The sequence below is a fragment of the Lynx canadensis genome, chromosome D3 (assembly GCF_007474595.2).
Source record: "Lynx canadensis isolate LIC74 chromosome D3, mLynCan4.pri.v2, whole genome shotgun sequence".
Lineage (NCBI taxonomy): Eukaryota > Metazoa > Chordata > Mammalia > Carnivora > Felidae > Lynx > Lynx canadensis.
In genome coordinates this window covers 50,559,052-50,586,214 of record NC_044314.2, presented here as the reverse complement: position 1 = coordinate 50,586,214, position 27,163 = coordinate 50,559,052, and the positions used below count along the sequence as shown (strand labels likewise).

At 34.1% G+C, this 27,163-nt stretch overlaps 1 protein-coding gene across 3 annotated transcripts in view; it reads right to left on the bottom strand.

The window, feature by feature from the left end:
* ROCK1 (Rho associated coiled-coil containing protein kinase 1) overlaps window positions 1–27,163 on the bottom strand; it is a 160,365-nt gene that overhangs the window by 108,926 nt on the left and 24,276 nt on the right. For all 3 annotated transcript variants that reach the window (XM_030336457.2, XM_030336456.2, XM_030336458.1), the window contains exon 2: window positions 13,670–13,751. In XM_030336457.2, coding sequence (XP_030192317.1) covers window positions 13,670–13,751 — 82 coding nt within the window. The remainder of the gene's footprint in view (window positions 1–13,669; window positions 13,752–27,163) is intronic.

Genomic DNA, 27,163 nt, shown 5'->3' with positions numbered 1-27,163 from the left:
GTCCAGATGTCTCTCTTAAGCTTCAGATTTATATATTCAAATTGCTTACAAAACATATCTACTTGGGTAACACACCTCTCAAATTTAATGTGCATGAAACTTGAAGAGATGGTTTGATCCAAAACCTCTACTTGTGATCTTCCTATTTCCACTGATAGTTCAATTTTGCTAAAGCCTAGATAGCACATTCCTGACTCCTTTTTTTCCTTACATACCACATCCTATCATTCAGAAAAATATGCTAGCTCTACCTTTGAAACACTATCTCCAACTTTTCACTCTCTATACTGCTTGCTAACATGCTGGACTAAGCCACTATCATCTCTTCCTCGGATTACTATAATTGCTTCTTAACTGATTTCCCTGTGTCTTTCCTTGCCTCTCCATAGTTTATTCTTAACCCTGGGTGATATTCTTAAAAACACAAGTCAGAGCATGTCACTCCTCTGCTCAAAACTCTCTAATGTCTTGCCATCTCAGTCAGAGCAAAAGTCAAAGATCTTACAAGACTCTACATGACCCAGCCTACCTATTTCCTTACTTCTCTGACATTATCCTACTATTCTCTTACTTGCTCAATCCTCTCCAGCCACAATGGCTTCTTCCTTGCTGCTTCTCAAACATGTCAGGTATATTCCGCTCTTAAAGACTTCACACTGGCTATTCCTCTGTATATCATGCCCTTCCCTCAAACATCTGCTTGGTTAGTTCTCTCAAGGACTTCAACGATTCTCTCAAATGTCATTTTTTAGTGAGTACCACTCTAGTTACCTTATCTGAAACTGCAAAAGTCTCAAAACTTCCAATCCTTCTTACAGTGTTCTATTTTTTCCTATAATAAATATCAACTTCTTTGTTCTTTACTGAATTTATTTCATATAAAATTATAAGTTTGGTAAGCCCACATTAATTCTAAGACCAATAAATAGGATTATGTAACCATTAGACCCTTTTACCAATATCTGATTGTCTACTGTGTTGAGTCAAATGATGCTGGCAGAAAGCTAAGATTCAGAGAAGTGAAATATTGTTCCACAGCACAGTAAGCAAAAAATGAAATAGGCAAATTGAGTCACAAATACACACCATAAATCTTGACAGGCCACTAACTAGCTAATCCGTCTCTAAATAATCATAAGTTGCCAAAAGAGACAGAAAGTTTTATAATTTATAGTTTCAGGGTTCCAACAATTCAAAAAGATTTCAATCTTATACAGTCTTCAATCTAACTTTCTAGCAATCAAATGGATGATTTTTCTTAAGGATCTTAAGAAAAAAAAAAAAAAAGACCACGCTTCATATCCAGTGAATTCTACTAGAAATTTGCCCTAAGGAAATTAGATATAATGTGGAACCAAGATTTTTACAATGTTTTTTAAAATGTAAATATTAAATAATTTTACATACATATAATGGAGTATCAGGTGACATTTAAAATTGTGTTGTTAAAAGAATAATCATATAGAACAATAGTCAACATACAATGTTGAGCAAAGAAACAATAAACAACTGCGCAAATATATAAACACAAATACATAATCGGTATGTGTAAACAGAAAAGACCAGAAGGAACTACACCAAAACAAAAATTATAGTCACTTCTGAGTGCAGTGTGATTTCAGAGTATTTTATTACTCACATATTTCAAGTTTTCTATAATTACTATTGCTTTCTACTGAGAAAAAGACATATTTACCTAGTCTAGGATCCAAGATTATAAACTGCACCATAATTTTATGTACCGCTATAGACTGTAAGACACATCCCAACTGCTAAATAAGTTTTTTTTAATGTCAGGACGGGGGTCCTGGGTGGCTCAACTGGTTAAGTGTCCGACTTTGGCTCCAGGTCATGATCTTGCAGATCATGAGTTCGAGCCCTGTATCCAGCTCTGTGCTGACAGTGTCGAGCCTGGAGCCTGCATTGGATTCAGTGTCTCCCTCTCTCTCTGCCCCGCCCCCTCATGCTCTGTCTCTCTCTCTCTCTCTCACTCTCTCAAAAATAAATAAACATAAAAAAATAAATAAAATGTCAGGATGAAATATGGTAATAAAAGCTATGCATAATACACTGACCAAAATACTGCTACTCTTTGCCTAAAGAAACCAGTATACCTTTATACTTTTGAAGTAGTCAAACAAAGCATTTCTAAAAGGCTCTAAAATTACATAAAACTTATCTATAAAATCTACAATGTAATATTCAATTCTATAAAAATCTGATCATTTCAATGCAAAAATTATTTTATGCCCAAATCTTTTAACAAAATTCAAACTCCAGGAAGATGTGCCGTGTTTTGCCAGTGTACACACCCACAAGCGCACACATACACAGAGTAATCCAGTTTGAGAAATAGATGGGGAAGGAAGATAAACCCAAACTCCTTAACACAGTATAAAATGGCTTTTAGACCTTGTCACTGTCTGATTCTCCAGTCTTTTATTTCTACTCCCCCCAGTATGCTCTACCAATGTCCAGTCACTTGCAATTTCCCACATTACCATACTGCTTCACATCTCCATACATTTGCAGATACTGATCATCAGCCTGAAGTGACCTGTCCTACTTTAGCTGACCAAGTTACTATCAAATAATATCTAATTCTGTATGTATCTCCTCTTCAGCCATTGCTGATCCTCTCAAGCAGATGGAATAACTCCCTCTCCTCTGAGACACCACTACTACTTGATTATTTCATCTATCAATCTGGACTGAAATCGCTTATATAGCTATGTTTTTTCTAGTATATAGTACATATAGTACATTCCCATTTCCTTAAGGATAGAGACCACACTTCATTCATGGATACGTCCCTGATGTACATATATACTCAATGATACTGAAACATTAAAAACATTTAATGATATAAATGGAGACAATCAACTACATGCAGCTTTTACCTACTCAGGAACAAAAGAAAAGTCACACATATTTACTCCAAAATAATAAAAGTATATATTTTAAAAATCAGGGGCGCCTGGGTGGTGCAGTCGGTTAAGCGTCCGACTTCAGCCAGGTCACGATCTCGCGGTCCGTGAGTTCGAGCCCCGCGTCGGGCTCTGGGCTGATGGCTCAGAGCCTGGAGCCTGGTTCCGATTCTGTGTCTCCCTCTCTCTCTGCCCCTCCCCCGTTCATGCTCTGTCTCTCTCTGTCCCAAAAATAAAAAAACGTTGAAAAAAAAAAATCAATCTTGTATTTCTCATAGAATTACCATATGACCCAGCAATTCCACTTCTAGGTATCTACCCCAGAGAAATGAAAACACAAGTCTACAAATACTTGTTCACAGTCATAGCAGGATTATTCATGGTAGCCAGAAAGTAGAAACAATACAAATGGTCATCAACAGATAAACGGATACACAAAATGTGGTAGGTATATTTACTCAATGGAATATTATTTGGCAATTAAAAAGAATACATGCTACAACATAGATAATACATTGAATAAATCATGCTAAGTCCAAAAAATGTCACAAAAGACCACATATAATTCCATCTATAGGTAATGTTTATTACCTATAGGAAACTAAATAGACATAAAATAGATTAGTCCTTGCTTAGGGCTGGGGAAATTAGGGGAAAATGCGGAGTGCCTGCTAATGTGTATGGGGTTTATGAGGTTATGAAATGTTCTAAAAGTGACTAGTAATGGCTACACAACTAAAAATACACACAAAACAATGAATTGTACACTTTAAATGAATGAATTTTACAGAATATAAATTACATCTCAATAAAACTATTTAATGAATCAATCTTGGGTTTGGCAATGATTTTTATGCACAACACCAAAAGCACAATCCATAACAGAAATAATTGATAAATTAGACTTTCAAAATAAAAAACTTCTGTGTGAAAGACTACATACAACCTTTTGAGTCTGGAGGTGGAGCTTACTGATCACCCTGACCATAAGTATGGGCAGAACAAGTAACCAGATTGCAAACGACAGGTTTTGGAAAGGGAAAATAGTAATTTTCCAGCCTGACAGACACTATTTTAAACCAAGTGATAAAAGTTAACATTACCAGTGATAAATCATGATGCTATCACAGAACCAGAACCCCAGTCTAACATCAGACAAACACAAATTGACTACAAAATACCTGATCAGTAATCTTCAAAACTGTCATAAAAAAAGGTCATAAAAAATAAGCAAAGACTGGGGTGCCTGGGTGGCTCAGTCAGTTAAGCATCCAACTTCGGCTCAGGTTATGATCTTGTGGCTCATGAGTTCAAGCACCAGGTCGGGGTCTGTGCTGACAGCTCAGAGCCTGGAGCCTGCTTCAGATTCTGTTTCCCTCTCTCTCTGCCCCTCCACCACTCATGCTCTCTCTCAAAAATAAACATTAAAAAAATTTTTTTTAAATAAGCAAAGACTGAGAAACTATCACAGACTAGAGGAGACTAAGAAGAAATGAAAACTAAATACAATGTAATACTCTAGATTGGATTCTGGAACCAAGAGCTTAGTGGAAAAACTGGTATTAAAGTATTTAACTAGTTAACAGTAATACATCAATTTTAATTTGTTATTTTTGCCAATGAGCCATGATTACAGGAGATACTAACGTTAGGGTAAGGACATACAGGAATTTCTATTTTTGCAACTCTTCCATAAGTTTATTATAACATAATTTATTTTAAAAATAAAGAGGATACTTAACATTTCTTTTTAAAAAATCTAATTTAGTGTTATTTTATTTGTAATAGCTTCAAACAAGCTTTTGTAATATACTAGGTCACACTGCATAGTTTATTCAATTTTATGGCTATTTTTAAAATTCCAACTTTCATACCACCTTCTGGTATAAAACTGCATTTGGCACGAAGTATCAAAATGCAAACTGGATATAACTTTTGACTCAGCAATTCCTGGACTCACTCCAAAGAAAGGAGCAGCAAGTACACATCAAACTGTATGTACAAGAACTTTCATCACAGCCTTATTTATAATAGTGAAAAACCGGAAGGACCCTAAGCGTCCACCATTACAGAAACAGTTTTTTTAAATTAAGATAGATTCATTAAATGGAATACACATATTCATTTTTAAAAATGTATTATCTATATTTATTGACATAGAAAGTATTTTGCAACTTACTTTTCATGGAAAGTATCACACTGTGGATAGCTGAAAGATTTCACCCATTGATTTATGTTTGTGTTCTAACTTTTTGACCTAACAACAACACAGATTTGCTATGATGAACATTCCTGTACACTTATAGAGCTGTTTTTGCAGGATATATTTAAGTAAAAGATTAGGTTATGCTCATGAACATTATTAGTTTTAAAATACACTGTCCAACTGCCCTTCAAAATGACTGCACCAATTTTCACTCTCACTTAACAGTCACCAATCCTAGGTATTATTCTTTCTTATTTTTCTCATTCAGATGTGGGGGGTAGGGGAGCCTATTTCTTATTTTAACCCATATTTGTTGAAATATTAATGGATTTGTTCAACTGTTAACTACTCAGTTGTCATTTACAGATTTTCTCCTTTATACTCCATATTCAGTTACTGTGTCCATTTAAAAAATTTTTTTTCTTATTGATTAGAAGGATCTCTTCCTATATTAGAAATATAATTCTATTAAATACATTATAATTCTTTCAGTTTATTAGTGTTCTTTAAATATTTCTTTCCTTACATAGTTTTGATAAGGCAAAAATCTGTCAATGTTTCCTTTACAGTTGCTAGTCCTCAAATCTTGCTTTTAAAAAAAGACATTCCCCCCCCCAAAAAAAAAGACATTCCCTACTTGAAGACTATAAATATAATACATTTAAATTCATCTAGTACCTTATGTCTTTACATTTGAGACTGAAATTCATTTTCTCTTCATATGGATATCGAATATAAATTACTGAACAATCTACCTTTTTCCCAATGACACTAAGTGTCATGTTAAGTTTACTTCAAATTTTCATGTAATTAAAAAGTATGCTTCTGGACTCTCTTTTGGTTCATTTCCTTCAAAAATTACTATTTTTCTTATATTTCAGTATACAGTTGAAGAATTAATCCCAATATATTAGGACTACAACCCTGTTCCCATCTCCCCAAAACAGAGATACATTCACCATTCACGTGCTAGAGTTAACCAAAATATGTAAGCCATTTATAGACCTAATACACAGACACAGACAGACACACACACACACACACACACACACACACACACAATCAAACTTGTCAAAATCTTAGTACATTTCAATGCCTTCTGGCTGAAATATGTCCCACATTAATGCATGCTCATTTTTATACCTTCATACTTAGCAGTGGAGTTTTTAAATGCCACTACCAAATGATAGTTTTACATTTTTATCAGAAGAACCTGAAAATGGAATTGTATGCTAATCACAATACATGATCAATATTATGTATTTATATCTTCTTCTTCTCACATTTATCCTTCTTAAATGTAGAATAGCATATATAGGTAGTACATAAATTGTTTTTATCATTGTTGCTCCTTAGAATTCCCCAAAAAGTATACATCTCTAACTACATCAAACTTTGTATTCAAAGTAGATAAAACGGTCTTTATTTTACTATAGATAATGTAATACTCATCTTCAATATTATAGTACATGATTTTACAAATATAATGAGATACTCTTAGGAGAAACTAACCACCAACATTAAAATAAGGGGTTTTCTACAAGTCATAAAAATGTGTGATGCTTTAATTATTATTATAAGAGAAATATATAAGAGAAAAAGTGTTCCTTTTTCTATTGAGCAATATGTACCTTTTGTGTAATTCTACAAGCAGCTAAGGCAAACAGAGTCAAGTTGTTTTTACTTCTTTAGATGAACAATGGATTCACTGACAATATCAGCATAATATGCTGAACTGAAAATAATTTATTTCTCCTTCATGTTTTTTAATACAAGATAACTGCTCACTGATTTTGATCACCAGGCAATGAATAGCTAATTTAAAGGTAACAGTAACATTCGGTTACCATAATAATCATTTAAGAAGCAGAAAGGTTTCATGATTTTACAAATCTTAAAAGCATGGAAAAAAAGCATTTTATGTTTTAAAACATGCCAGAGTAAAGACATATTAAAACTTCAAGACAGGAGAAGGAGGAACAAACTTTCTAATGATCATTTATGCTTGTTTGCATATAAACAATACCTAATTTGATGTTTAATCTCATTTTTGGAAGGAAAAGAGAAAACAGAAGTTAAACTCCATCTAATGAAACATTAAAATATTGTATGATTGGTTACGAAATATAATTACTTGGAAAAATAAAAACTTAAGATACAACCCTTTTACAACGATAAATGTAAATTATCCTTTGATATAATGATTTAATATAATGATACATACAATGATTTACACCTTAAAATAACAGAAACTTCTGAAAGAAATTTATTTTCTACATCTCAACCAAAATTATTTTGTTCTTGTCATATGTGGCTTGTTTGTTGATCTTTCTGTATGCTTGTTTTTGATTTGGTGATTTTATGTGGGTGGCTTTCTTTTTAGAAATCACTATTCTGAGAAAGTTTAACAAGGACTAAATACGTATATCAATTCTAGGCTAGTGTTCACATCTGGAAGAGGAAGACATGAGGCCCAAAGCTTAGGGTGTAACTTAACATCTTATTTTGAACAAAAGATCAAAAGCAAATAGGGCAAAGAATTAACTACTAACTTATTCATGATCATGGACATGTAGATATGTATTGTATTATCATCAATTCATTTGAAATATGTGGTAATAAAAAACAATTTAAAAAGACAATGATCATATCCAAACTCTACTAACAAAAGGATACTTTCTAGATCATCTCTAACAAGCCAGCATTTAAGCTCTAATACATTAACAAATATTTAATGAGTAACTAATATTCAGTCAGGTTTTGCTATACAAATACAAATGCCCCAGGTTTCATGACACTTTCAATCTACTGATGAGGGAAGGAGAAGAGGAATGGATACTAATCAAATAATCACAAAAATAAATATAACCTAACTGTGATAAGTGCACAAGATGCCATGAAAGCACATGCCTAGCAGCAGTATATCTGACCTAGCACAAGGGGCTAGGAAACTAAAGTGAAGCCTAATTTGAAATTTAAAGGATGACTCTTAAGTTGGATGGGGTTAGAAGGAATTTTAGAAGGAGGAGGGCAACACTGAAAAGTACTGTGGAGATGATATCAAAGTATCTTCTAAAAAGTAAATGTAAGCTGTATGGTGGAGGTGTAAGGAAACAAAGAGTAGCAGTACAGATAAGAATGTAACTTGGGGGTGCCTGGGTGTCTCAGTCGGTTAAGCCTCCAACTTTGGCTCAGGTCATGATCTCACAGTTTGTGAGTTTGAGCCCGGTGCAGGCTCTGTGCTGACAGCTCAGAGCCTGGAGCCTGCTTCAGATTCTGTGTCTCCCTCTCTCTCTGCCCATCCCCTGCTTGTTCTCTGCCTCTTTCTCTCTCAAAAAATAAACATTAAAAAAATTTTTTTTTAAAATGTAACTTGAAAGGTTATATAGCAAACTGTATGAAAGGCTGGGAGTGAGATTTGACTTAAGCAATTTGCAGTCACAACTGAGGGAAAGAAAAGAGCATGCAATTGGCATCTAGAAGGTAGAGGCCAGGGATACTGACTGGTAAACATCATACAATGCAAAGGACAGCCCCTCCTGCCAACAGTGTTATCTGACCCAAAATGTCAACAGTGCCACTTTAGACTAGAAACACTGGTCTAAAATGAACTGAATAGAAAAGCTATAGTATGTTACCATTAAGTATCATTTCTAGGGTTTTTTTGTTTGTTTTTATCTAAACAAATGCTCTCTATCATATTTTTACTCTCAGGTTCATGGAATTTCTCACACACTGCTCTTCCCTCCTCTATTATCTTTTTTTAGACTGTTAGATTTGTTTAATAAGTTTGCTTTTCTACTAACATAATTAACAATCTTATACCCCAAGTCTCAGTGGCATTCATAATGGTTTACAAATATATAGTCATAATCACTGTTCCCAAATTTTCTCTTTCTCCTCCTCCCAATGCACTCCCCTAAACATGTTTCTTCTAAAATGTGACTAACTCCCACCATTTTATTTGGATCTCTAACCCTGACTTAAAATTCACCTTAAAGTATTTATTAGTTATGTGAGGATGATAAACATTTTCTTTGTAGTCCTTTTCATTCAGATATCATACACCAGAGTCCAGAAAAGCAAATCTTTATATTTAACTAATTATTCAGTTAAATGGTCAGATTGTTTCCCTTTTAGTCTGTAAACATTCTTCAATACAAAGGGATGAAAATTAACAGCTTGTAATATAATTAGGCCTGAAGTTTAAAATATTTCAAACTGCTATACTTTAAAGTTGTTACACTCTAGTAAGACTTTAGCTGAATTACTGAAGAGAATGATTTTATCCCACATTCCAGGTATATTTTTAGATCACTATATATGATAACTGTCAACAAAAACCAATTTAAACATTCACCTTTAGTAAAAAATTTTGATGTACTCAATAACAAAAGCTATAAATATCCATATAATTGCATAATGTAAAATATGATCATCCCCTGAAGATCTATTACTCTGTGTGAAATACAACTTGAATTAAAGGGGGATGTTATGTCATACAGACAGAATGATACAGTGTACCCTTTTGTGCCTGGCCTTTTCCACTTACTACAATGTTCTTGAGATTTACTGACGTTGTTGCACATATCAGAATTTACTTAATTTAATTTACTTTAATTTACTCCTGTTTACTACTGAGTATTCCATTATATGGATATACCACAATTTGGTTACCCATTTACCAACTGATGGGCATTTCAGCAGCTTCCAGTTTACAGCAATTTTGAATAAAGCCACCTTAAACATTCTCATAGAGGTCTCTATGTGTACATTTGGTTTCATTTCTCTTGGATAAATACCCAGAAGTGGGATTCCTGGGTCATAAGGTAAATGCATGTATAATTTTATAAGAAAAATGCCAACTGTTTTCCAGAGCGCCTTACCATTTTACAAACCACCCAGCAACATGCCAGAGTTCAATTGCTCCACATTTTCATATATTCTTGATATTGTCAGCTTTAAAATTTTAGTTATTCTTATAGATGTGTTATGGTATCTCACTGTGGCCGTAATTTGGAACTGCCCAATGACTAAACAATGTTGCATACTGGCCATCTGTATGTCTTCTCTGGAGAAATGTCTATTCAATTGACTTGCCTATTTTTAAATTGGGTTGTCTTTTTATTGTTTCTTTAGTTGCTTAAACTTTAGGTATTATATCTAAGAAACTGACTAATCCAAGACCATGAAGATTTATGCCAATGTTTTCCTTTATAGAGAGTTTCATAGTTTGGTTCTTACATTCTGAATGACTTTTGTATATGGTGTGAGTTAACAGTCCAACTTCATTCTTTTAACTATAGATAACCAGTTGTCTGAGCACCATTTGTTGAAAGACCATTCTTTCCCTTTTCACAGGTTTTGCAACTATTTTCTCCTAGTCTATGGCTCTTATTTTCATTTTCCTAGCAATGTCTTCTGAAGAGAAAAAGTTTGAATTTTGATGAAGTCTCATCTATCTTCTTTTAAAAGTAGTCTGTGCTATTTGTGTCCCATCTAAAAAATTATTGCCTAACCAGTCACAAATATTTTGTGTTTTCTTCCAGAAGTGCTATTTTAGCTTTTAAATCTAGGTCTATGAAAAATTCTGAGTTAATTTTTATATATGGTGTGAAGTAAGGCTTGCATTTGAATTACCTTGTCGAAAATAAATCGATGGTTATGTATTTCTGAAGTCTCTATTTTGTTCTATTTATTTTATGTATTTATTCTTTCATTAATATATACTGTCTTGATCTTGAAATCTTGTAGTATTAGTTCTCCAACCTGGCTCTTACTTTCCAAAATTGCTTTGGCTACTCCAGATCCTTCACATTTTCATATGAATTTTAGAATTGCTGGTCACTTTAGAGAAAAAAAAGGCTTCTCAGGTTCTGAGAATAAAGGATTCTATTTATCAGTTAATATGAGGACTCTTAACATATTATTATTGAACTGTCCAATCCATGAACACTGAATATACATTCTTTTTTTTTTTTTTTTTGGTCTTCTGTAATTTCTCAGTAATATGTAGTTTTCAGTATACAAGTCTGATACATATTTTGTCAAATTTATCCTTAAATTAGCCATGTTTTTGTTTCTATTATAAACAATGCTATATTTGTTATGTCAATTTCAAATCGGTTATTGCTAATATAGAGAAATAGAATTGCTTTCTGCATATTAATCTTCTAATTTTCAGCTTTGTTGAACTTAATTAGTTCTTGTAGGTTTTTTGGTAGAATCTTGAGATTTTTATGTATACAAAAGCATGTTGTCTGAATTTTTACTTCTTCCTTTTTAATCTATATGATTTTTTTTTTTATTTTACCTTACTGTACTGTCTAGAACTTCCAGGACAATGTTGAATGAAAGTGGTAAGAGCAGACAGACTTGCCTCTTCATGATCTTACGAGGAAAGCATTTGGTCATACACAACTAAATACAATCTAACTGTAGGTTTTTTTGTGGATTCTTTTTATCAGGGTAAGGAAGTTTCCTTAGTTTTCAGAGAGATATTTTTTTTTTTTCAACGTTTATTTATTTTTTTTGGGACAGAGAGAGACAGAGCATGAACGGGGGAGGGGCAGAGAGAGAGGGAGACACAGAATCGGAACCAGGCTCCAGGCTCCGAGCCATCAGCCCAGAGCCTGACGCGGGGCTCGAACTCACGGACCGCGAGATCGTGACCTGGCTGAAGTCGGACGCTTAACCGACTGCGCCACCCAGGCGCCCCCAGAGAGATATTTTTAAATCATGAATGGATACCTAATTTTATCAAATGCATTTTCTGCATTTCCTGAATGATATTATGGATTTTCTTTTTTAATACATTACTATGGTAAATTACACTAATTGATTTTTGAACCTTAAATTTTACAGTGTAATCCTGGTATACACCCTTCTTTATCACAATTTTTACATAATGCTAGATCCAATTTGCTAAAATTTTGTTATGTTACTCTGTACTTTTCTCCAATTTAAAAACTAAACTATTTAAGTTTATCAGTTAAAAATTTACTTTAGGCTTTATACTTTCACTTTATTTTACTTATTTCTACTGTGGCTTATGATATTTCTATTTATAAAAATATGTAATATAAAGGCATATTTACTATTATGAAAGTAATAATATTGTATAGTAAAATGAGTAATAGCTTAAGAAAGCATGCGTTCCAATCTTTGCTAGCCTATTTCACAAAATCATACAGCACCACCCCCTTGTACTAATAAGCATTTATTCTATGCCTCCCATCAAATAAGAAATGGTCAAGATTCTCCACTTTTTTAGTTTTTTTGCTCTATTTTTGAGTACATTAGGTTGATAAGCAAATGTAACAGTAATAAAATGGTCCTGTAACTTCAGTAAGATGTGAGAAATTAAGAAAACTTATACTTAAAAAGTTCCCAATTCAGACTCTGGCACCAATTACAAAATTAAATCAGACTGAATATTTTTATAAAAAAGAAACTTAAAAAAATTAAATTAACTGATTTAAAAAAATTAAAATTCTGAGGCAAGATTTCAAAGTGTAAAAATGATATAGAAATAGAACGAAGTAAAAAGATCTTACTACTTAGAAAAATAAAATTTTCTAACAAAACATATATAACTAAAATTGAATTTTAACATATTTTAAAACCAGCCTACCCCAAATGTATCACTATGTACAGAAAAGAAATAAAGAAATGGAGTGGGAATATTATATATCCAAATCTTATTGTCATTTTTTAAGATTAAAGTTTAGGGGCGCCTGGGTGGCGCAGTCGGTTAAGCGTCCGACTTCAGCCAGGTCACGATCTCACGGTCCGATCTCACGGTCCGTGAGTTCGAGCCCCGCGTCAGGCTCTGGGCTGATGGCTCGGAGCCTGGAGCCTGTTTCCGATTCTGTGTCTCCCTCTCTCTCTCTGCCCCTCCCCCGTTCATGCTCTGTCTCTGTCTGTCCCAAAAATAAATAAAAACGTTGAAAAAAAAAAAATTTAAAAAAAAATAAAAAAAAAAAAAAAAAAAAAAAGATTAAAGTTTAAAACTATCTTAATAAATTATTTAATCAAGTTTTAATTGATTAAATCTAATATCAAAATCCAAAAAAGTTTTTAGAAAAAAAAATCTGTAAAACCTAATATATAAGCCACCTTCCATGGAGAAAATTCTCATTATCTCATTGGTAGGAGAGCTTTTCATATGCAATCTGTTCTTACCTGCAGGTATTGAAACAGCTAATAATTTACAAAAGAAAAATAAAGAGTAAATATAACACTATTGAAATTCAATATGCATGTATGTATATGATTATTTTAACTTACTTATTTTAGCCATTTACTTTTCGTTCCCTTTTCTGGAAAATATTTTATAAAATATTATAAAATATTCTCCTGTTAGGCATTCATATTAATAAACTAATAAAGTTTCTTTCTTATTTCCTATTATTTTATGTAGGAATTACTGATGAAATAACCAAAGAGTACACAGAAGAAAAAAAAATATTGGCCTGAATTATCTAATATTTCATTATATAGAGTCTGTCATTAACCTCCACAAATAATTACTTACATCTGCTTAAAAAGTTGTCAATATTTTTGTTTTTTCTTAAGGCAGGAAAATCCAAATCATATACCAAAGCATCCAATCCATCCTAAACAAATAAACAAACAAACAGTTAGTTTTGGGATCATACTATGAACACTTTCCTTTATTATGAGTAAAGAATAACACACAACACAAACATTTTGTTTGTCCTCTCTCAAACATCTTGCATTCAACACCTTTTACAAGATTACATGGGCGCTGGAAAGAAGAAAAAAATTGTTTTTATTTATTTCACATATAGATTTTTTACCTTCTAACTCTCCCAGTCTGAGAAGCAGCAAAATCACTATAAACTCACTACATAAAACTTCAACTCATGCCCTTTCCCTTTGAAATTGAAATTCCATTTCCCATGAAATTGTACTTTCACTCCCCCTTCCTACATTTATCTTTATTTGAGATACTCATCAAAAACAAATGGTGTACATTTGTGACTATAAATATTTGACAAGATAGTAACTAAACAGTGACTGTTTGGTATAAAATAAATTCTGCATTTAGATAAATTTTTAATTATAAAAATATATTGCATTTTCATAAGAGTTCTCTTTCTGTGAAGCACTTTATAGGACAACCATTAGTAAAGGACAAAGGCTTTTACTTTTAGGTGGATTTTTAAATATTATCTCAGCAAGTGCAGAGCAGTGTGAAGGTGTACCAATCAATGCTCAAGTGGGAACACATCTATTCGGGTTATATCCATCTTGTGGCAGGAGCAGGAGGAATATTCAGATAATCCCAAGTAATCTTCATTTTATTTACCTGGGGAAATTTAGCGGATCCCAAGAATAAAAACAAAAGCAACAAGGGAAGACACACCTTCTGCAGACCCTGTACAGTCATGTTCATAAAAGGTTGAAGGAAAAATTAAAGCCAGAGGATATGCAGACTTTATACTCTGTGTTAAGCCACAGGTGTGATCACTCAGCTATTTTAGAACACAAGTACTTAAAATATTTCCTGAAGAAACCAGAAAGCAGAGTCAAATTTACACACACTTTAAAATATATCATTGCATAAGTTGGAAACTGAACATGGAAAAAACAGGTAATAATACCAATGCTGTTGATTGCTTAAAAAGACCAATCCATTTGATACTGGCTTTTCAAAATATACAGGTTTGTGCAGATCTGAAGAAAAAGCTCCTCCACTAATGCAAATTCATCTATCTTCAAGATACATTTCCTCCTAATGGCTAACAGACACATAAAAAGATGCTCAACATCACTCAGCATCAGGGAAATACAAATCAAAATGACAATGAGATACCACCTCACACTTCTCAGAATGGCTAAAATTAACAACTCAGGAAACAACAGATGTTGGTGAGAATGTGGTGAAAGGGGAACACTTTTGCACTGCTGGTGGGAATGCAAACTGATGCAGCCACTCTGGAGAACAGGTTCCTCAAAAAATTAAAAACAGACCTACCCTATGACCCAGCAATTGCACTACTATGTATTTATCCCAAGAATACAAAAATGCTGATTTGAGAGGGCATATGCCCTGTATCTTCAAATAAACTGTTTATAGCAGTGCCATCAACAATAGACAAATTATGGAAAGAGCCCAAATGTCCATTGACTGATGAATTAAAAAGATATGTGTGTGTGTGTGTGTGTGTGTGTGTGTGTGTGTGTGTGTGTGTAATGGAATATTACTCGGTGATCAAAAAGAATGAAATCTTGCCATTTGCAAAAACATGGATAGAGCTAGAAAGTATTATGATAAGCGGCATCAGAGAAAGACAAATATGATTTCACTCATATGTGGTATTTAAGAAACAAAACAGATGAACACAGGGGAAGGGAAGGAAAAAGAAGATTGGAAAAAAAAAAAAAACCCGAGCAAACCATAAGAAACTCTTAAATACACATAACAAATTGAGTGTTGCTGGAGGGGAGGTGAGTGGGGGGATGGGCTAAATGAGTACGAGCATTAAGAAGGGTACTTGTTGGGATGAGCACTGGGTGTTATATGTAAGTGATGAATCACTAATTTTACTCCTGAAACCATTATTACACTATATGTTAACTAACTTGGGTTTAAATTAAAAAAAAAAAGAAAAGAAAAGAAAACTATGGGTGTCAAAAAAAAAATACATATCCTAGACTCTTCTAAGCGATTTGAATATTTCTGGTAATTCTTTTTACAGAAAAAACAAAAAACAAAAAAACAGAACCTTTATATGGAAACATGATTTTTAGAAAGACCAGCTGATGCTTGGTCTAATCTAAACTGAAAAGCCAAACCAATAAGTATGTGAATTCACTATTTTCTAGGAAAAGACAAACATGAATTCAAAAAAAAGACTTTTAAGTTAAGGCAGAAACCACAGTTAATATCTTGTTTTCTCCCACAGCACCTTGCAGAATGACCTGAACAAGTAGGCATAAAATGTACATTTAAGCCAGTGATGTTTATGCTCAACAGCAAAGGTATTACATTATTCAAGAAATACTTTTCTCAGATTAGATACTAAATGTCAGTGCATCGGGTTACTCCCCAAAATTAATCTATAGAGTAGTCCAAGTACTCCTGACTACACAATAAAAATTTTAGGCAATATTTTAGTACCTTAAAGTTGTCTGGAAAATGCCTGTACATACAAAGCAATAATCTCAACATATTTTATAATAACTATTATTTTTTTTTTAATTTTTTTTTCAACGTTTATTTATTTTTGGGACAGAGAGAGACACAGCATGAACAGGGGAGGGGCAGAGAGAGAGGGAGACACAGAATCAGAAACAGGCTCCAGGCTCTGAGCCATCAGCCCAGAGCCTGACGCGGGGCTCGAACTCACGGACCGCGAGATCGTGACCTGGCTGAAGTCGGACGCTTAACCGACTGTGCCACCCAGGCGCCCCAATAACTATTATTTTAATAGTTTATAGTAAACATCTACTTCCAAAGATACTTGCCAATTTTAAAAGATTCAGAACTAAATTATAATAGCTTAAATTGTTTTTCACTACCACATGAAACATTAAAAAATGTGGGAAATGTACATTAAATTTTACTCATATGCTCTCTTTGGTAAATATATTAAAGCAACTGCTTCCAATCTTACTCCATATAAGTTTTTTGTTGTTGTTGTTGTTTTTGAGGGTTTTTTTTGTTTTTTTTACTAAATGTTAGGCACAAAAAAATCTCAAAAATTGCCTTGTTGAACCACTTCATCTTATAGCCAGGACAAATAGCAATCAGAAATACTGACTTGTCCAATACTAGCTAGCAACCTGTATCAGAATCAAAATGTTAACTCCTAGTTTACTAGTTATAAATATAACATGACCATGATAAAAATATGATTGAAAAAATCCTGAATATCTCAAAAATGAAATTAGGAATTGAGAATATGTATATTTAAACTCAAGCTGTATTGTTAAAAAATTAACAGAAAACCACAAATCATTCTTCTAACTAGAAAGGTGTCTGGCTAGGATTCAAACTTGTTTTCTCTACTACTCTTTCTCCTACTCTTTCTTCTGCATGACCTTCACTAAACTACTTATAAAAACTGACAGTTCCCCTTGTCTTATTTTTTACTTCAATCTTCAAGCTAGATTTCAAGTGCTTTGAGCAAGCTAAGCCCCAGAACTGAGCATCACATTTTACTGATAACACAGTAGATAGTAAGACTATTGGTTCTCCTACCTCAACAATTATTTCCCCCTTCTACCTTCCTAATTTAACTTCAATTTTGTTCAAGTCACCCAACTTCCTCCACAAGACTATGAGCTCCCAGAAGTAGGGAGATCTTCCTCAGCATCAGGAGGATGGTTCTGATTAGTGTAATCTAAACCAAAATGGTGGCCCATTACTCTTGCCAATGTTCACTTTAAATACAGGAAGATGGTAATAAGCTGGCACATGAAACATGAGGGAAAGTCTTCAGAAGGATTCTGGGGGAAATTTCTTCTCTCTTGAAAGTGATACATGTAAGAAATATCTAGGGGTGCCTGGGTGGCTCAATCTGTGAAGTGTCCAACTTAAGCTCAGGTCGTAAGTTTGAGCCCTGCTCGAATGTGCTGACAGCTCAGAGCCTGGAACCTGTTTTGGATTCTGTGTCTCCCTCTCTCTCTGCCCCTCCTCCCCCATTTGTGCTCTGTCCCACTGTCTCTCAAAAATAAACATTAAAAAAAATTTTTTTAAAAGAAATATCTTCCTTTCATGAGAAAATATCATGTCTGTACGTGACACCTCAAATAACAGCAGCCATCTTGCAGCCTCAAGGGAAGTTGGCAGAGGACAAAGCCAAACACAATGATAATGATAGAGCCAAAGAATGGAAGGAACCTGGGTCCCTGATGATGTTTGTTGAATCACTGAATTAACCTACTCTGGAGCCAGTCTACACATACCTGAGAATGAATTGTCTGACTCAGCGTGCATCGGATTTTCTATTTCTTATAACTTAAAGCATCCTCGCTGAAATACTTAATAGCAGGGGTTCAATAAATGTCACTGCACTGAAATACAATTAACCAATGCATGAGCTATAGGACTTCTTGCACTGAAAGGGCAAGAGAACTGCCCATTTAATAGTCAGGACAGGGGAAAGATGGGGCTGACAAAAGTGTCACTCTTTGGTAAATGTTTGTATAACTGAACAGAACTATGCAGATGAAGGATTTTTGAGTCATGCTTCATAATAAAATGAATTCCAGATGGGTCAAAAGAATTCAAATAAATCAAAAGCATTTTGAAGAAAATAAAACAGTGTATTTGCATGCTACCATTGGGAGGACAAGTCACATAAACTTTCTGAGCCTGTATTCTCCTCTGTAAAATGAGAATAGTAACTACCTACAACTCATAATGGATTTGTGAGAATTAAATAAGTATGTAAAGTGTCCGTTAAGAGTCCTACTTCCCTCTCTTTGCTTTATTTCCCTGACATTTGAAAGTTCTACATATTAGTCTCACTACTGCTAGAAGTGACATAAAGAGAAAAACAGACATTTTAGTCATGTGGTCATAAAACCCTAAGAGTAAATCTTAGGTCACTGTGCTATAAACCCTTCTCCAACATCGTAATCCTGCCTTTTTTTTTTTTTTTTTTTTTTTTTTTTTTAACATTGGGTATCTCACTTTTGCTTGGCCACAGAATTTGATCATACTTTTGTTTATGGAAAATCAGCTGTCTCCACTAATTATATGGTGAGTAGGTGTTTGGACCTAAACCCTACACTTTTAATTTTATAGTAATTTGAGATGGTATATGGCTTTTCAGGATTGTCCATAAGCAAAATTTATATGCCTTTTATCAGAAAAATAAAATGAATAAGAAGGTATTCTAGCATAATCTAAAGCATATACAAAACAGAGGCTAAGGGGAATCAAGACACTGTGGTGGAGGAGAGGTATGCAGGCTTCCACTTTAAAGCAATAGATAAATTACACAAGGAATGAATGTCTATCTCCAACCATAAATCGGAGCAAGGAATTCTGACTTTTATTCAACACTCTAAAGTTCTGTAAATAACAAGTAAGACTTCCCCACTTCCTACAGTCCATATTCTAGTATCAGAACTCAAGACCTTAACAGAAATTAACATTCCCCCAAGTACAAAAACAATTTACAAGACATAACAGCCAAAACATGTAGTCCTACTGCTCCTTCACTTTATTATTTAGGCATGAAGAAAAGCTACCCTCTGCTTTCACAACATGCCCATCATATATAGCTTAATCATCAATTTAAGATCTGAAGAAGAGAGGATACATAAAAGAGGAACCAATGTCAAAGAATTACAATAATTAAATTCTTTGCTACTCATAGCTTAACAATGATACAGCAGTATATTTTCAAAGAAGCTAGTCACATTGGGGAAGTACTTTCACATAAACACATAAAGGCAAGTATAATTAATTACAAATATAACATTTTAAAAGAATATCCAAAGAATGAACATTTCACATTTCCTAAGATGCACTATTATGAGCAAAAGATCGTATAACAAAACTTAAGCAAAAGAAGCAGGAGAAAATTATTCAACTAAACATTTTTACAAATTTTTGTTCTCTACAAAAAATAAGAATCCTATGCATAATATCATTTAAGATTAAATCCATCAGTAATAATATATTTAAGATATGAGAATATAGGGGCCCCTGGGTGGCTCAGTCGGTTAAACCTCCAATTCTTGATTTTTGGCTCAGGTCATGGATCTCATGGTGCCTGACACTGAGCCCTGCATCAGGCTCCACAATGAGTGAGGAACCTGCTTGGGATTCCCTCTCTCCCCTCTCTCTGCCCCTCCCCGGTTCACATGCTTGCTCTCTCTTTCTCAAAATAAATAAATATTTTTAAAAAATGAGAATATAATGGCAGTAGGAAAGAAGATATACTATATATAAAAAACATTCACTTTTAAGTAAAAGTTTAAAATCTAACTGGTTACCATTCTAGACCTAGACATTTTTTTAGAAACTACCAAAAACACATTAAAACGCTGGCAGTAAAACCAGGTTCTCTGAAAACCAAACTACTTCTAAAACAGGCTAACCCTTGGTATTAAAAGATTGATTGGAGTCTGGGTGGCTCAGTCGGTTGAGCGTCAGACTCTTGGTTTCTGCTCAGGTCATGATCTCATGGTTTGTGGGTTCTAGCCTCATGTTGGGCTCTGTGCTGACAGGACAGAGCCTGCTTGGGATTCTCTCTCCTTCACTCTCTCTCCCTCTCTCTCTTACCCTCCCCTGCTCACGCTCTCTCTCAAAAAAAAAAAAATTGATGTCAAACTTTTTTCTTAATTCCCTATGCTGTAATTTTTATCTCTCTGACTTGCTTTATAACTAGAAATCTGTACCTCTTAATCCACTAGCTTGTTCTCTGTATTTGAGTCTGTTTTTTCATTCACTTTTTCAGATTCCACATGAGTGAAATTACAGTGTTTGTCTTTGACTTATTTCGCTTAGCATAGTACCCTCTAAGTCCATCCATGTTGTCACAAATGGCAAGATCTCATTCTTTTTAATGGCTGAGTAATACACCAGTGTGTGTGTGTGTGTGTGTGTGTGTGTGTGTGTGTGTGACATCTTCTTTATCCATTTATCTACCAATGGAAACTTGAGATGCTACCATATCATGGCTACTGCAAAAAAGGATTCCGTGAACATAGGAGTACATTTATCTTTTCAAATTAGTGTTTTCAGGGGCACCTGGTGGCTCAGTCAGTTGAGAGTCTGACTTCAGCTCAGGTCATGATCAGGTGGTTCGTGGGTTTGAGCCCCGTGTCGGGCTCTGTGCTAACAGCTCAGAGCCTGGAGCCTGCTTCAGATTCTGTGTCTGCCTCTCTCTCTGCCCCTCTCCTGCTCATGCTCATGCTCTGTCTCTCTCAAAAATAAAAGAAAAATTTTTTAAAAAATTAGTGTTTTCCTTTTCTTTAGTAAATACCCAACAGTAGAATTGCTGGATCATATGGTATATGTATTTTTAATTTTTTGAGGAATTTCCATACTGCTTTCCACAGTGGCTGTACCAATTTACATTCCCACCAACGGTGCACAAGGGTTCTCTTTTCTCCACATCCTTGTCAACACTTATTTTTTCTTGTTTATTTGATACTGGCTATTCTGACCAGTGTGAGGTGGTATTTCATTGTGGTTTTGATTACACTTCCCTGATGATTAGCGACTGCTGGCCATTTGCATGTCTTCTTTGGAAAAATACCTATTTACATCCTCTGCCCCTTTTTAAATCAGATTTTTTTATGTTCTTTATATATTTTGGATATTAACCCATTATTGGATATATCATTTACAAATATCGTCTTCCATTCACTAGCTTGCCTTTTTGTTTTGTTGATGGTTTCTTTTCCTTTTTTATTTTGGTGTAGCCCCAATAGTTTATTTTTACTTTTATTTCCCTTGCCTGAGGAGACATCCATAAATATGCTAAGACCAATGTGTAAGACATTACTGGCTATATTGTCTTTTAGAAGTTTTATGGTTTCAAGTCTCACATTTTAGTCTTTAATCCATTTTGAGCATATTTTTGATAGTGTAAGAAAACAGTCCAGTTTTCCCAGCACCATTTATTGAAAAGACTGTCTTTTCCTCACTGTATATTCTTGCTTCCTCAGTTGTTGATTAGTTGACCACACAGGCATGGCCTTATTTCTAGGCTTTCTATCTGTTCCACTGATCTTTCTATTTTTGTGCCACAGTACTACAGTGGATTACAATAGTTTTGCCATATGTATCTTGCAATCTGGGATTATAATACCTCCAGCTTTGTTCTTCTTCCTTAAGATTGCTTTGGCTATTTGAGGTCTTTTGTGGTTCCATACCAATTTTTGGATTATTTGTTCTAGTTCTGCAAAAACAAAAACAAAAAAAACAAAAACTGCTCTTGGTATTTTGAGAGAGACTGAACTGAAATCTGCAGATTGCTTTTGGTAGGGTGAACATTTTAACAATACTAATTCTTCCAATCCATGAGGTGTATCTTTCCATTTGTTTGATGGAAACGATGTTTTGGTAACAGAAAATATACCACTTAAAGAAAATATATGGGTATATTTTGCCCTCTTCACTATATAAAAAGAGAAGGAATTTCGCAAAATTAAGCAGTGATATGAAAATGAAAATAGAATTTCCTTAGGAAATTTTAACAACTTCTGATAGTAAATGTGATTAAAATCTGTTAACTAGTGAGACATTACTACATACATCATACTCCCTAAGACAATTATAGTACAAAAAACATATATATTCTATATACTTAGTAAAACATACAGTGGCTCTTTCCAATCAGTCTCTAGCTATACCTTTCCAGCCTCATTTTCTCCATATGCAAGCATCTAGGCTTGGGCCACAGTATGCTCCAGCTATATGCCAAATGGTCATGCTCACTCTACCCCACTGCCTTTAAACCTGCTCTTTTCTCCAGCTGGAATGGGAACATTACATACAAATGCCTCAAATGTTGCTTACTTTGTGCTGCTTTCTCCAACAGTCTGAGAAAATATTAATAAAGACTTCCTATGTGCTATTATAGGAATTATTGTATTTATATTATCATTATTTATAAGTCTGTCTCCTCCTCCATAGAAAAACAGAAGTAATAATAACAGTAATAAACACTTCCTGTATCTGGAAGTAAATAATAGAAGTGTTATAACTAGGTACTACATGATCAGAGAAAGGGCAGTTTAACCAATTTGGGTCTCATGGAAGAGATGAAATTTGAGCTGGTCCTTAAAAACAGAATTTAGGAAGAATAAAATGGAGGTGGGAAAGGCAATCTAGAGAGAGGAAAGGCAAGGAGAATTCAGAAATGAGAAGAGAACGCTCTGGTCCTGGAAGGGTGAGAAGAAGGACATACAGGAGTCAAAGTTGTGAAGATGGGTTACAGAATGTGTATTAAAGGGATAACATACCAAGTTAAGAATTTGAGTATTTATATTCTGATATCCATTTGGAACCACAGGAATTTTGGGGGGAAAAAGAGTGACATAACTGGTTTTAATTTTACTAAAGCCTGGCAATGACAAAGATGATAAATTTGAACAGGAAGAGACAGGTATAAAAAAAAGAGCAATTAGGAGGAAACTGTGGTAATACCAGCACAAGAAGATAAAAGTCTAAACTGAACTGGAGTAACAGGAATGGAACATTAAAAACAAAAGAATCTAGTGAGTGACTAAAAGAGACAGGAAAGGTTAAGAATGATAATGTGATTAGAAAAATAATTATATATCTTCTATTTTAAGTGAGTAGTGACTTCATTAACCAAGGCAGATAATATATTTTGGAAAGAGAAGATAAGTATTTTAGATATACGAATTTGAGGTCCCTGCAGAATACCATTTTATGGTAAATGAGATGGCAGTTGAAAACATGAGTTTGAGTTCAACAGAGTGACTGGACTGTGATATGGATTTGTATTTCATAAGAACACACTTAAATCCAAGAAAACAGATTCAATTACCCAGTGAGTATAAACAATGGAAGAATGGAAAAAGAGTAAAGAATAGCACCGTGGGAAACACAAACATCTGAAAGGTAAGCAGAGCAAAAATGGCTGACAAGCAGTCAGAGAGGTGAAAGGAAGATATAATAGCATCATGAAAGCTGAGATAACTCTAGAACTTAAAAGCAGAGTAAAATACCATAAGAAAGTCAAACAGAATGAAAAATGCAAAAGTAGCCAAATAATTTGTAATTAAATATTACAGATGATGGCTGCACAATGATGTAAACGTACTTAATGTACTGTACATGCAGAAATAATTCAAATGCTAAGTCTCACTTATATATATTTCACAGTTGTTTTTAAAAAGTCACTGTCGGACACCAACAAAATGGTGGACTAGGAAGCTCCAAGCTCTCATTCCCCAGAGAAACAAAACAAAACGAAACAAAAAATCCCAGAAGCTCTCTGAACCAACTTTGCAACAGCTTAGAAAAACAATCAAAGGTTTAGAGTAATCAAGTAAATGTCCAGTTAAGTAAAAGCCATCTTCAAATGGTAGAAAGTTTTGCAACATTTTCACTCACTCTTATCCCACTTCTTCCAAATGAGTAAAGGCAGCAGATGGGTTCTCACTTCCCCCATCTTGAATCAGAGGAAGCAGAGTAAGATCATATTGGGAAGTTATTGTATATCTCTGTTGTAACCTGTCTGGGGGATGCCTTAAAGACTAAGGCAAGGCCCTCATCTCTGTTTTCCATAACTTGGAACACAGGCAAAAAAAAGCAGTGGGCACTGGTCATGAAACATACCAAACAACTATAATATCCATAGACACCTGAGACAAGAGATTATAACAGAAAGGTACAATAGACCATCTAGCCCAGAGGAGAAACAGGGATGAGACTCTCCAGAAAATTAAAAAGAAAAGGTCATTATCAACCTTAAATAGAATGGCAAAAACCAGCTTACAGTAGGAAGAAAAGTTAATGAAAATGAATAAATAAAATAATGGCCAAGGAGTGTGTGGCTGGCTCAGTCGATGGAGCACACAACTCTTGATCCTGGGGTTCTGAATTCGAGTCCCATGTTGGGTGTAGGGATTACTTAAAAAAAATAAATATTAAAAAAATAATAATAATGGCCAAAAGAGATGAGAAAGATTAGAAGCCTGCATGATTAGAACCTAAACTTGATGGAATACTGCTAGGTAGAAGACACATAGTTTTATAGAAGATAAATGATTAAGTAATAATCCAAGAAATGTTAGGGAGAACAGAATGAAAATACAGAGTTGAGACGTTAACCTTGTAAAATAAAAAAAAATATTTTATGTAAACAGTATCTTGTCAGAAGGACATGGGGAGCCATATTCCATTCTAGAACACTTAATAGTCTCTCATGATCTTAAGATGTTATATTAGCCCTCAAAGCCTCAATGCCCTCATCTGTAAAACAAGGATAATAACAGTAACTACTACATAGAGCTGTTACAAGAAAACGATATATCTTAGTAAGCCATGGAAACACTCGTGGACAATTTCAAAGAGGAAATGAGTAAAGGCAGCAGGTGTATAGGTATGGATGAACACAAGCTAGACTTTGTCTTGGTATGAATAAATGAAAAAGTTCAGATGATTTGATATTGCTTTGGGAGACAGTGTTTGCTGTTTTTCAAATTACCCTTTAAGTGACCGATTTATTTTCCCCTTGGGGAAAAACATAGATATCATATGTTCTTTAGTTAGCAGTAGTACAACAACATTAAAAAATACCTAATATTATCTTCTTAATTCCTATAAAAATTTTCATAAGACTAGATCTCGATCATAAGGGGAAAAATGAACTGAGACTCAGAAACCTGTGGAACTGTAACAAAAGGTTTAACATTTGTATTACTGGAAGGCCAGAAGGAGAAAAGACACAGAATATAACTAAAAATGATGAAAATGAAGGCAAAAGATTTCCTACATTTGGCAAAACATATAAACCTAATATAATTGAAGAAGCTAACAAGATATATCCAAAGAAATAACAAACCAACAAAAAACTGTCAGACTAGAATTCTATAGCTGGCAAAAAGAAAAAAGAAGAAGGGAAGGAGATACAGGCTTCCAGTTATGGAATGAATAAGTCATGGGGATAAAACATACAGCATAGGAAATACAGTCAAATAGAATGTAATAATAGCATTGTATGGTGACAGATGGTAACTACATTTATGGTGAGCATAACGTAGAGTTGGGTCAAATCACTTATGCTGTACACCTGAAACTAACGTAACACTGTGTGTCAACTATAATTCAATTAACAAAATGTATTTTTAAAAAAAGATATTGGGGCGCCTGGGTGGCGCAGTCGGTTAAGCGTCCGACTTCAGCCAGGTCACGATCTCGCGGTCCCGGAGTTCGAGCCCCGCGTCGGGCTCTGGGCTGATGGCTCAGAGCCTGGAGCCTGTTTCCGATTCTGTGTCTCCCTCTCTCTCTGCCCCTCCCCCGTTCATGCTCTGTCTCTCTCTGTCCCAAAAATAAATAAACGTTGAAAAAAAAAATTAAAAAAAAAAAAAGATATTGTGAGATGACAGAAAACTAAGCAATTTGTTATGAGTAGACCTAAAATAACAGTTAAAATAAATTCTCTAAATAAAAAGAAAATGATAAAGGAAAGAATCTCGGGCTATCAGGAAGGAAGAACAAATGAAAAGAGTAAAAATATGGGAAAATACAATACGCTTTGATTTTCTTAAAAGTTGAAGCAACAATTATAATGTTACCTAGTTTCTGAATGTATATAAGGTGATATTAAAGATTATAAACAGGGAAAATAAGGGAACATAAAGTGGGTAAGATTTCTACCCTTCACTCAAAATAGTAAAATGTCAACACCAATCAAATGTGACACGGTGTATGTCTAATTTAATACCTGGAATCACCAATTAAAAAGCTATACAAAGAAACACACACAAAAGTGCTATAGGTAAATCAAAATAAAATGGTAAATGTTCAATTAGTCCACAGGAAGGCAAAAAAGGAAACAGAAAAACAAAAAAAGGGGAGATTAAACAGAAAACAAAAAATAAAACAGCACATTTAAGCTCTAAAGTAACAATTATATTGAATATAAATGGTCTGAAGCAACAATTCAAGTTAAAAGACAGATTGTCAGAACTGATAAACGAAACATGACCAATCCCAGACATGAAATTCACTTCAAATGTAACAGTATAGGTAGGTTAAAAATAAAAAGATAAGAAAAAATATACCATGCAAACAGTAATCAAAAGAAAGCTGAGATGGATATATTATTGTGAAATAAATTAGACTTCAGAGCAAAGAGAATTACTAAGAACAGAAAAGTACATGATGATAAGAGAGACAATCCATCAAGAAGGCATAGCAATCTTAAATGAGTATGTTCTAAACAAGACAGCTGCAAAATATGTGAAGCAAAAGTGGATAAAAATGAAAAGATATATAAAAATTCATAAATTTAGTTGAACACTTCTATATGCCTCCCTCAGCAATTGTTAGAAATAT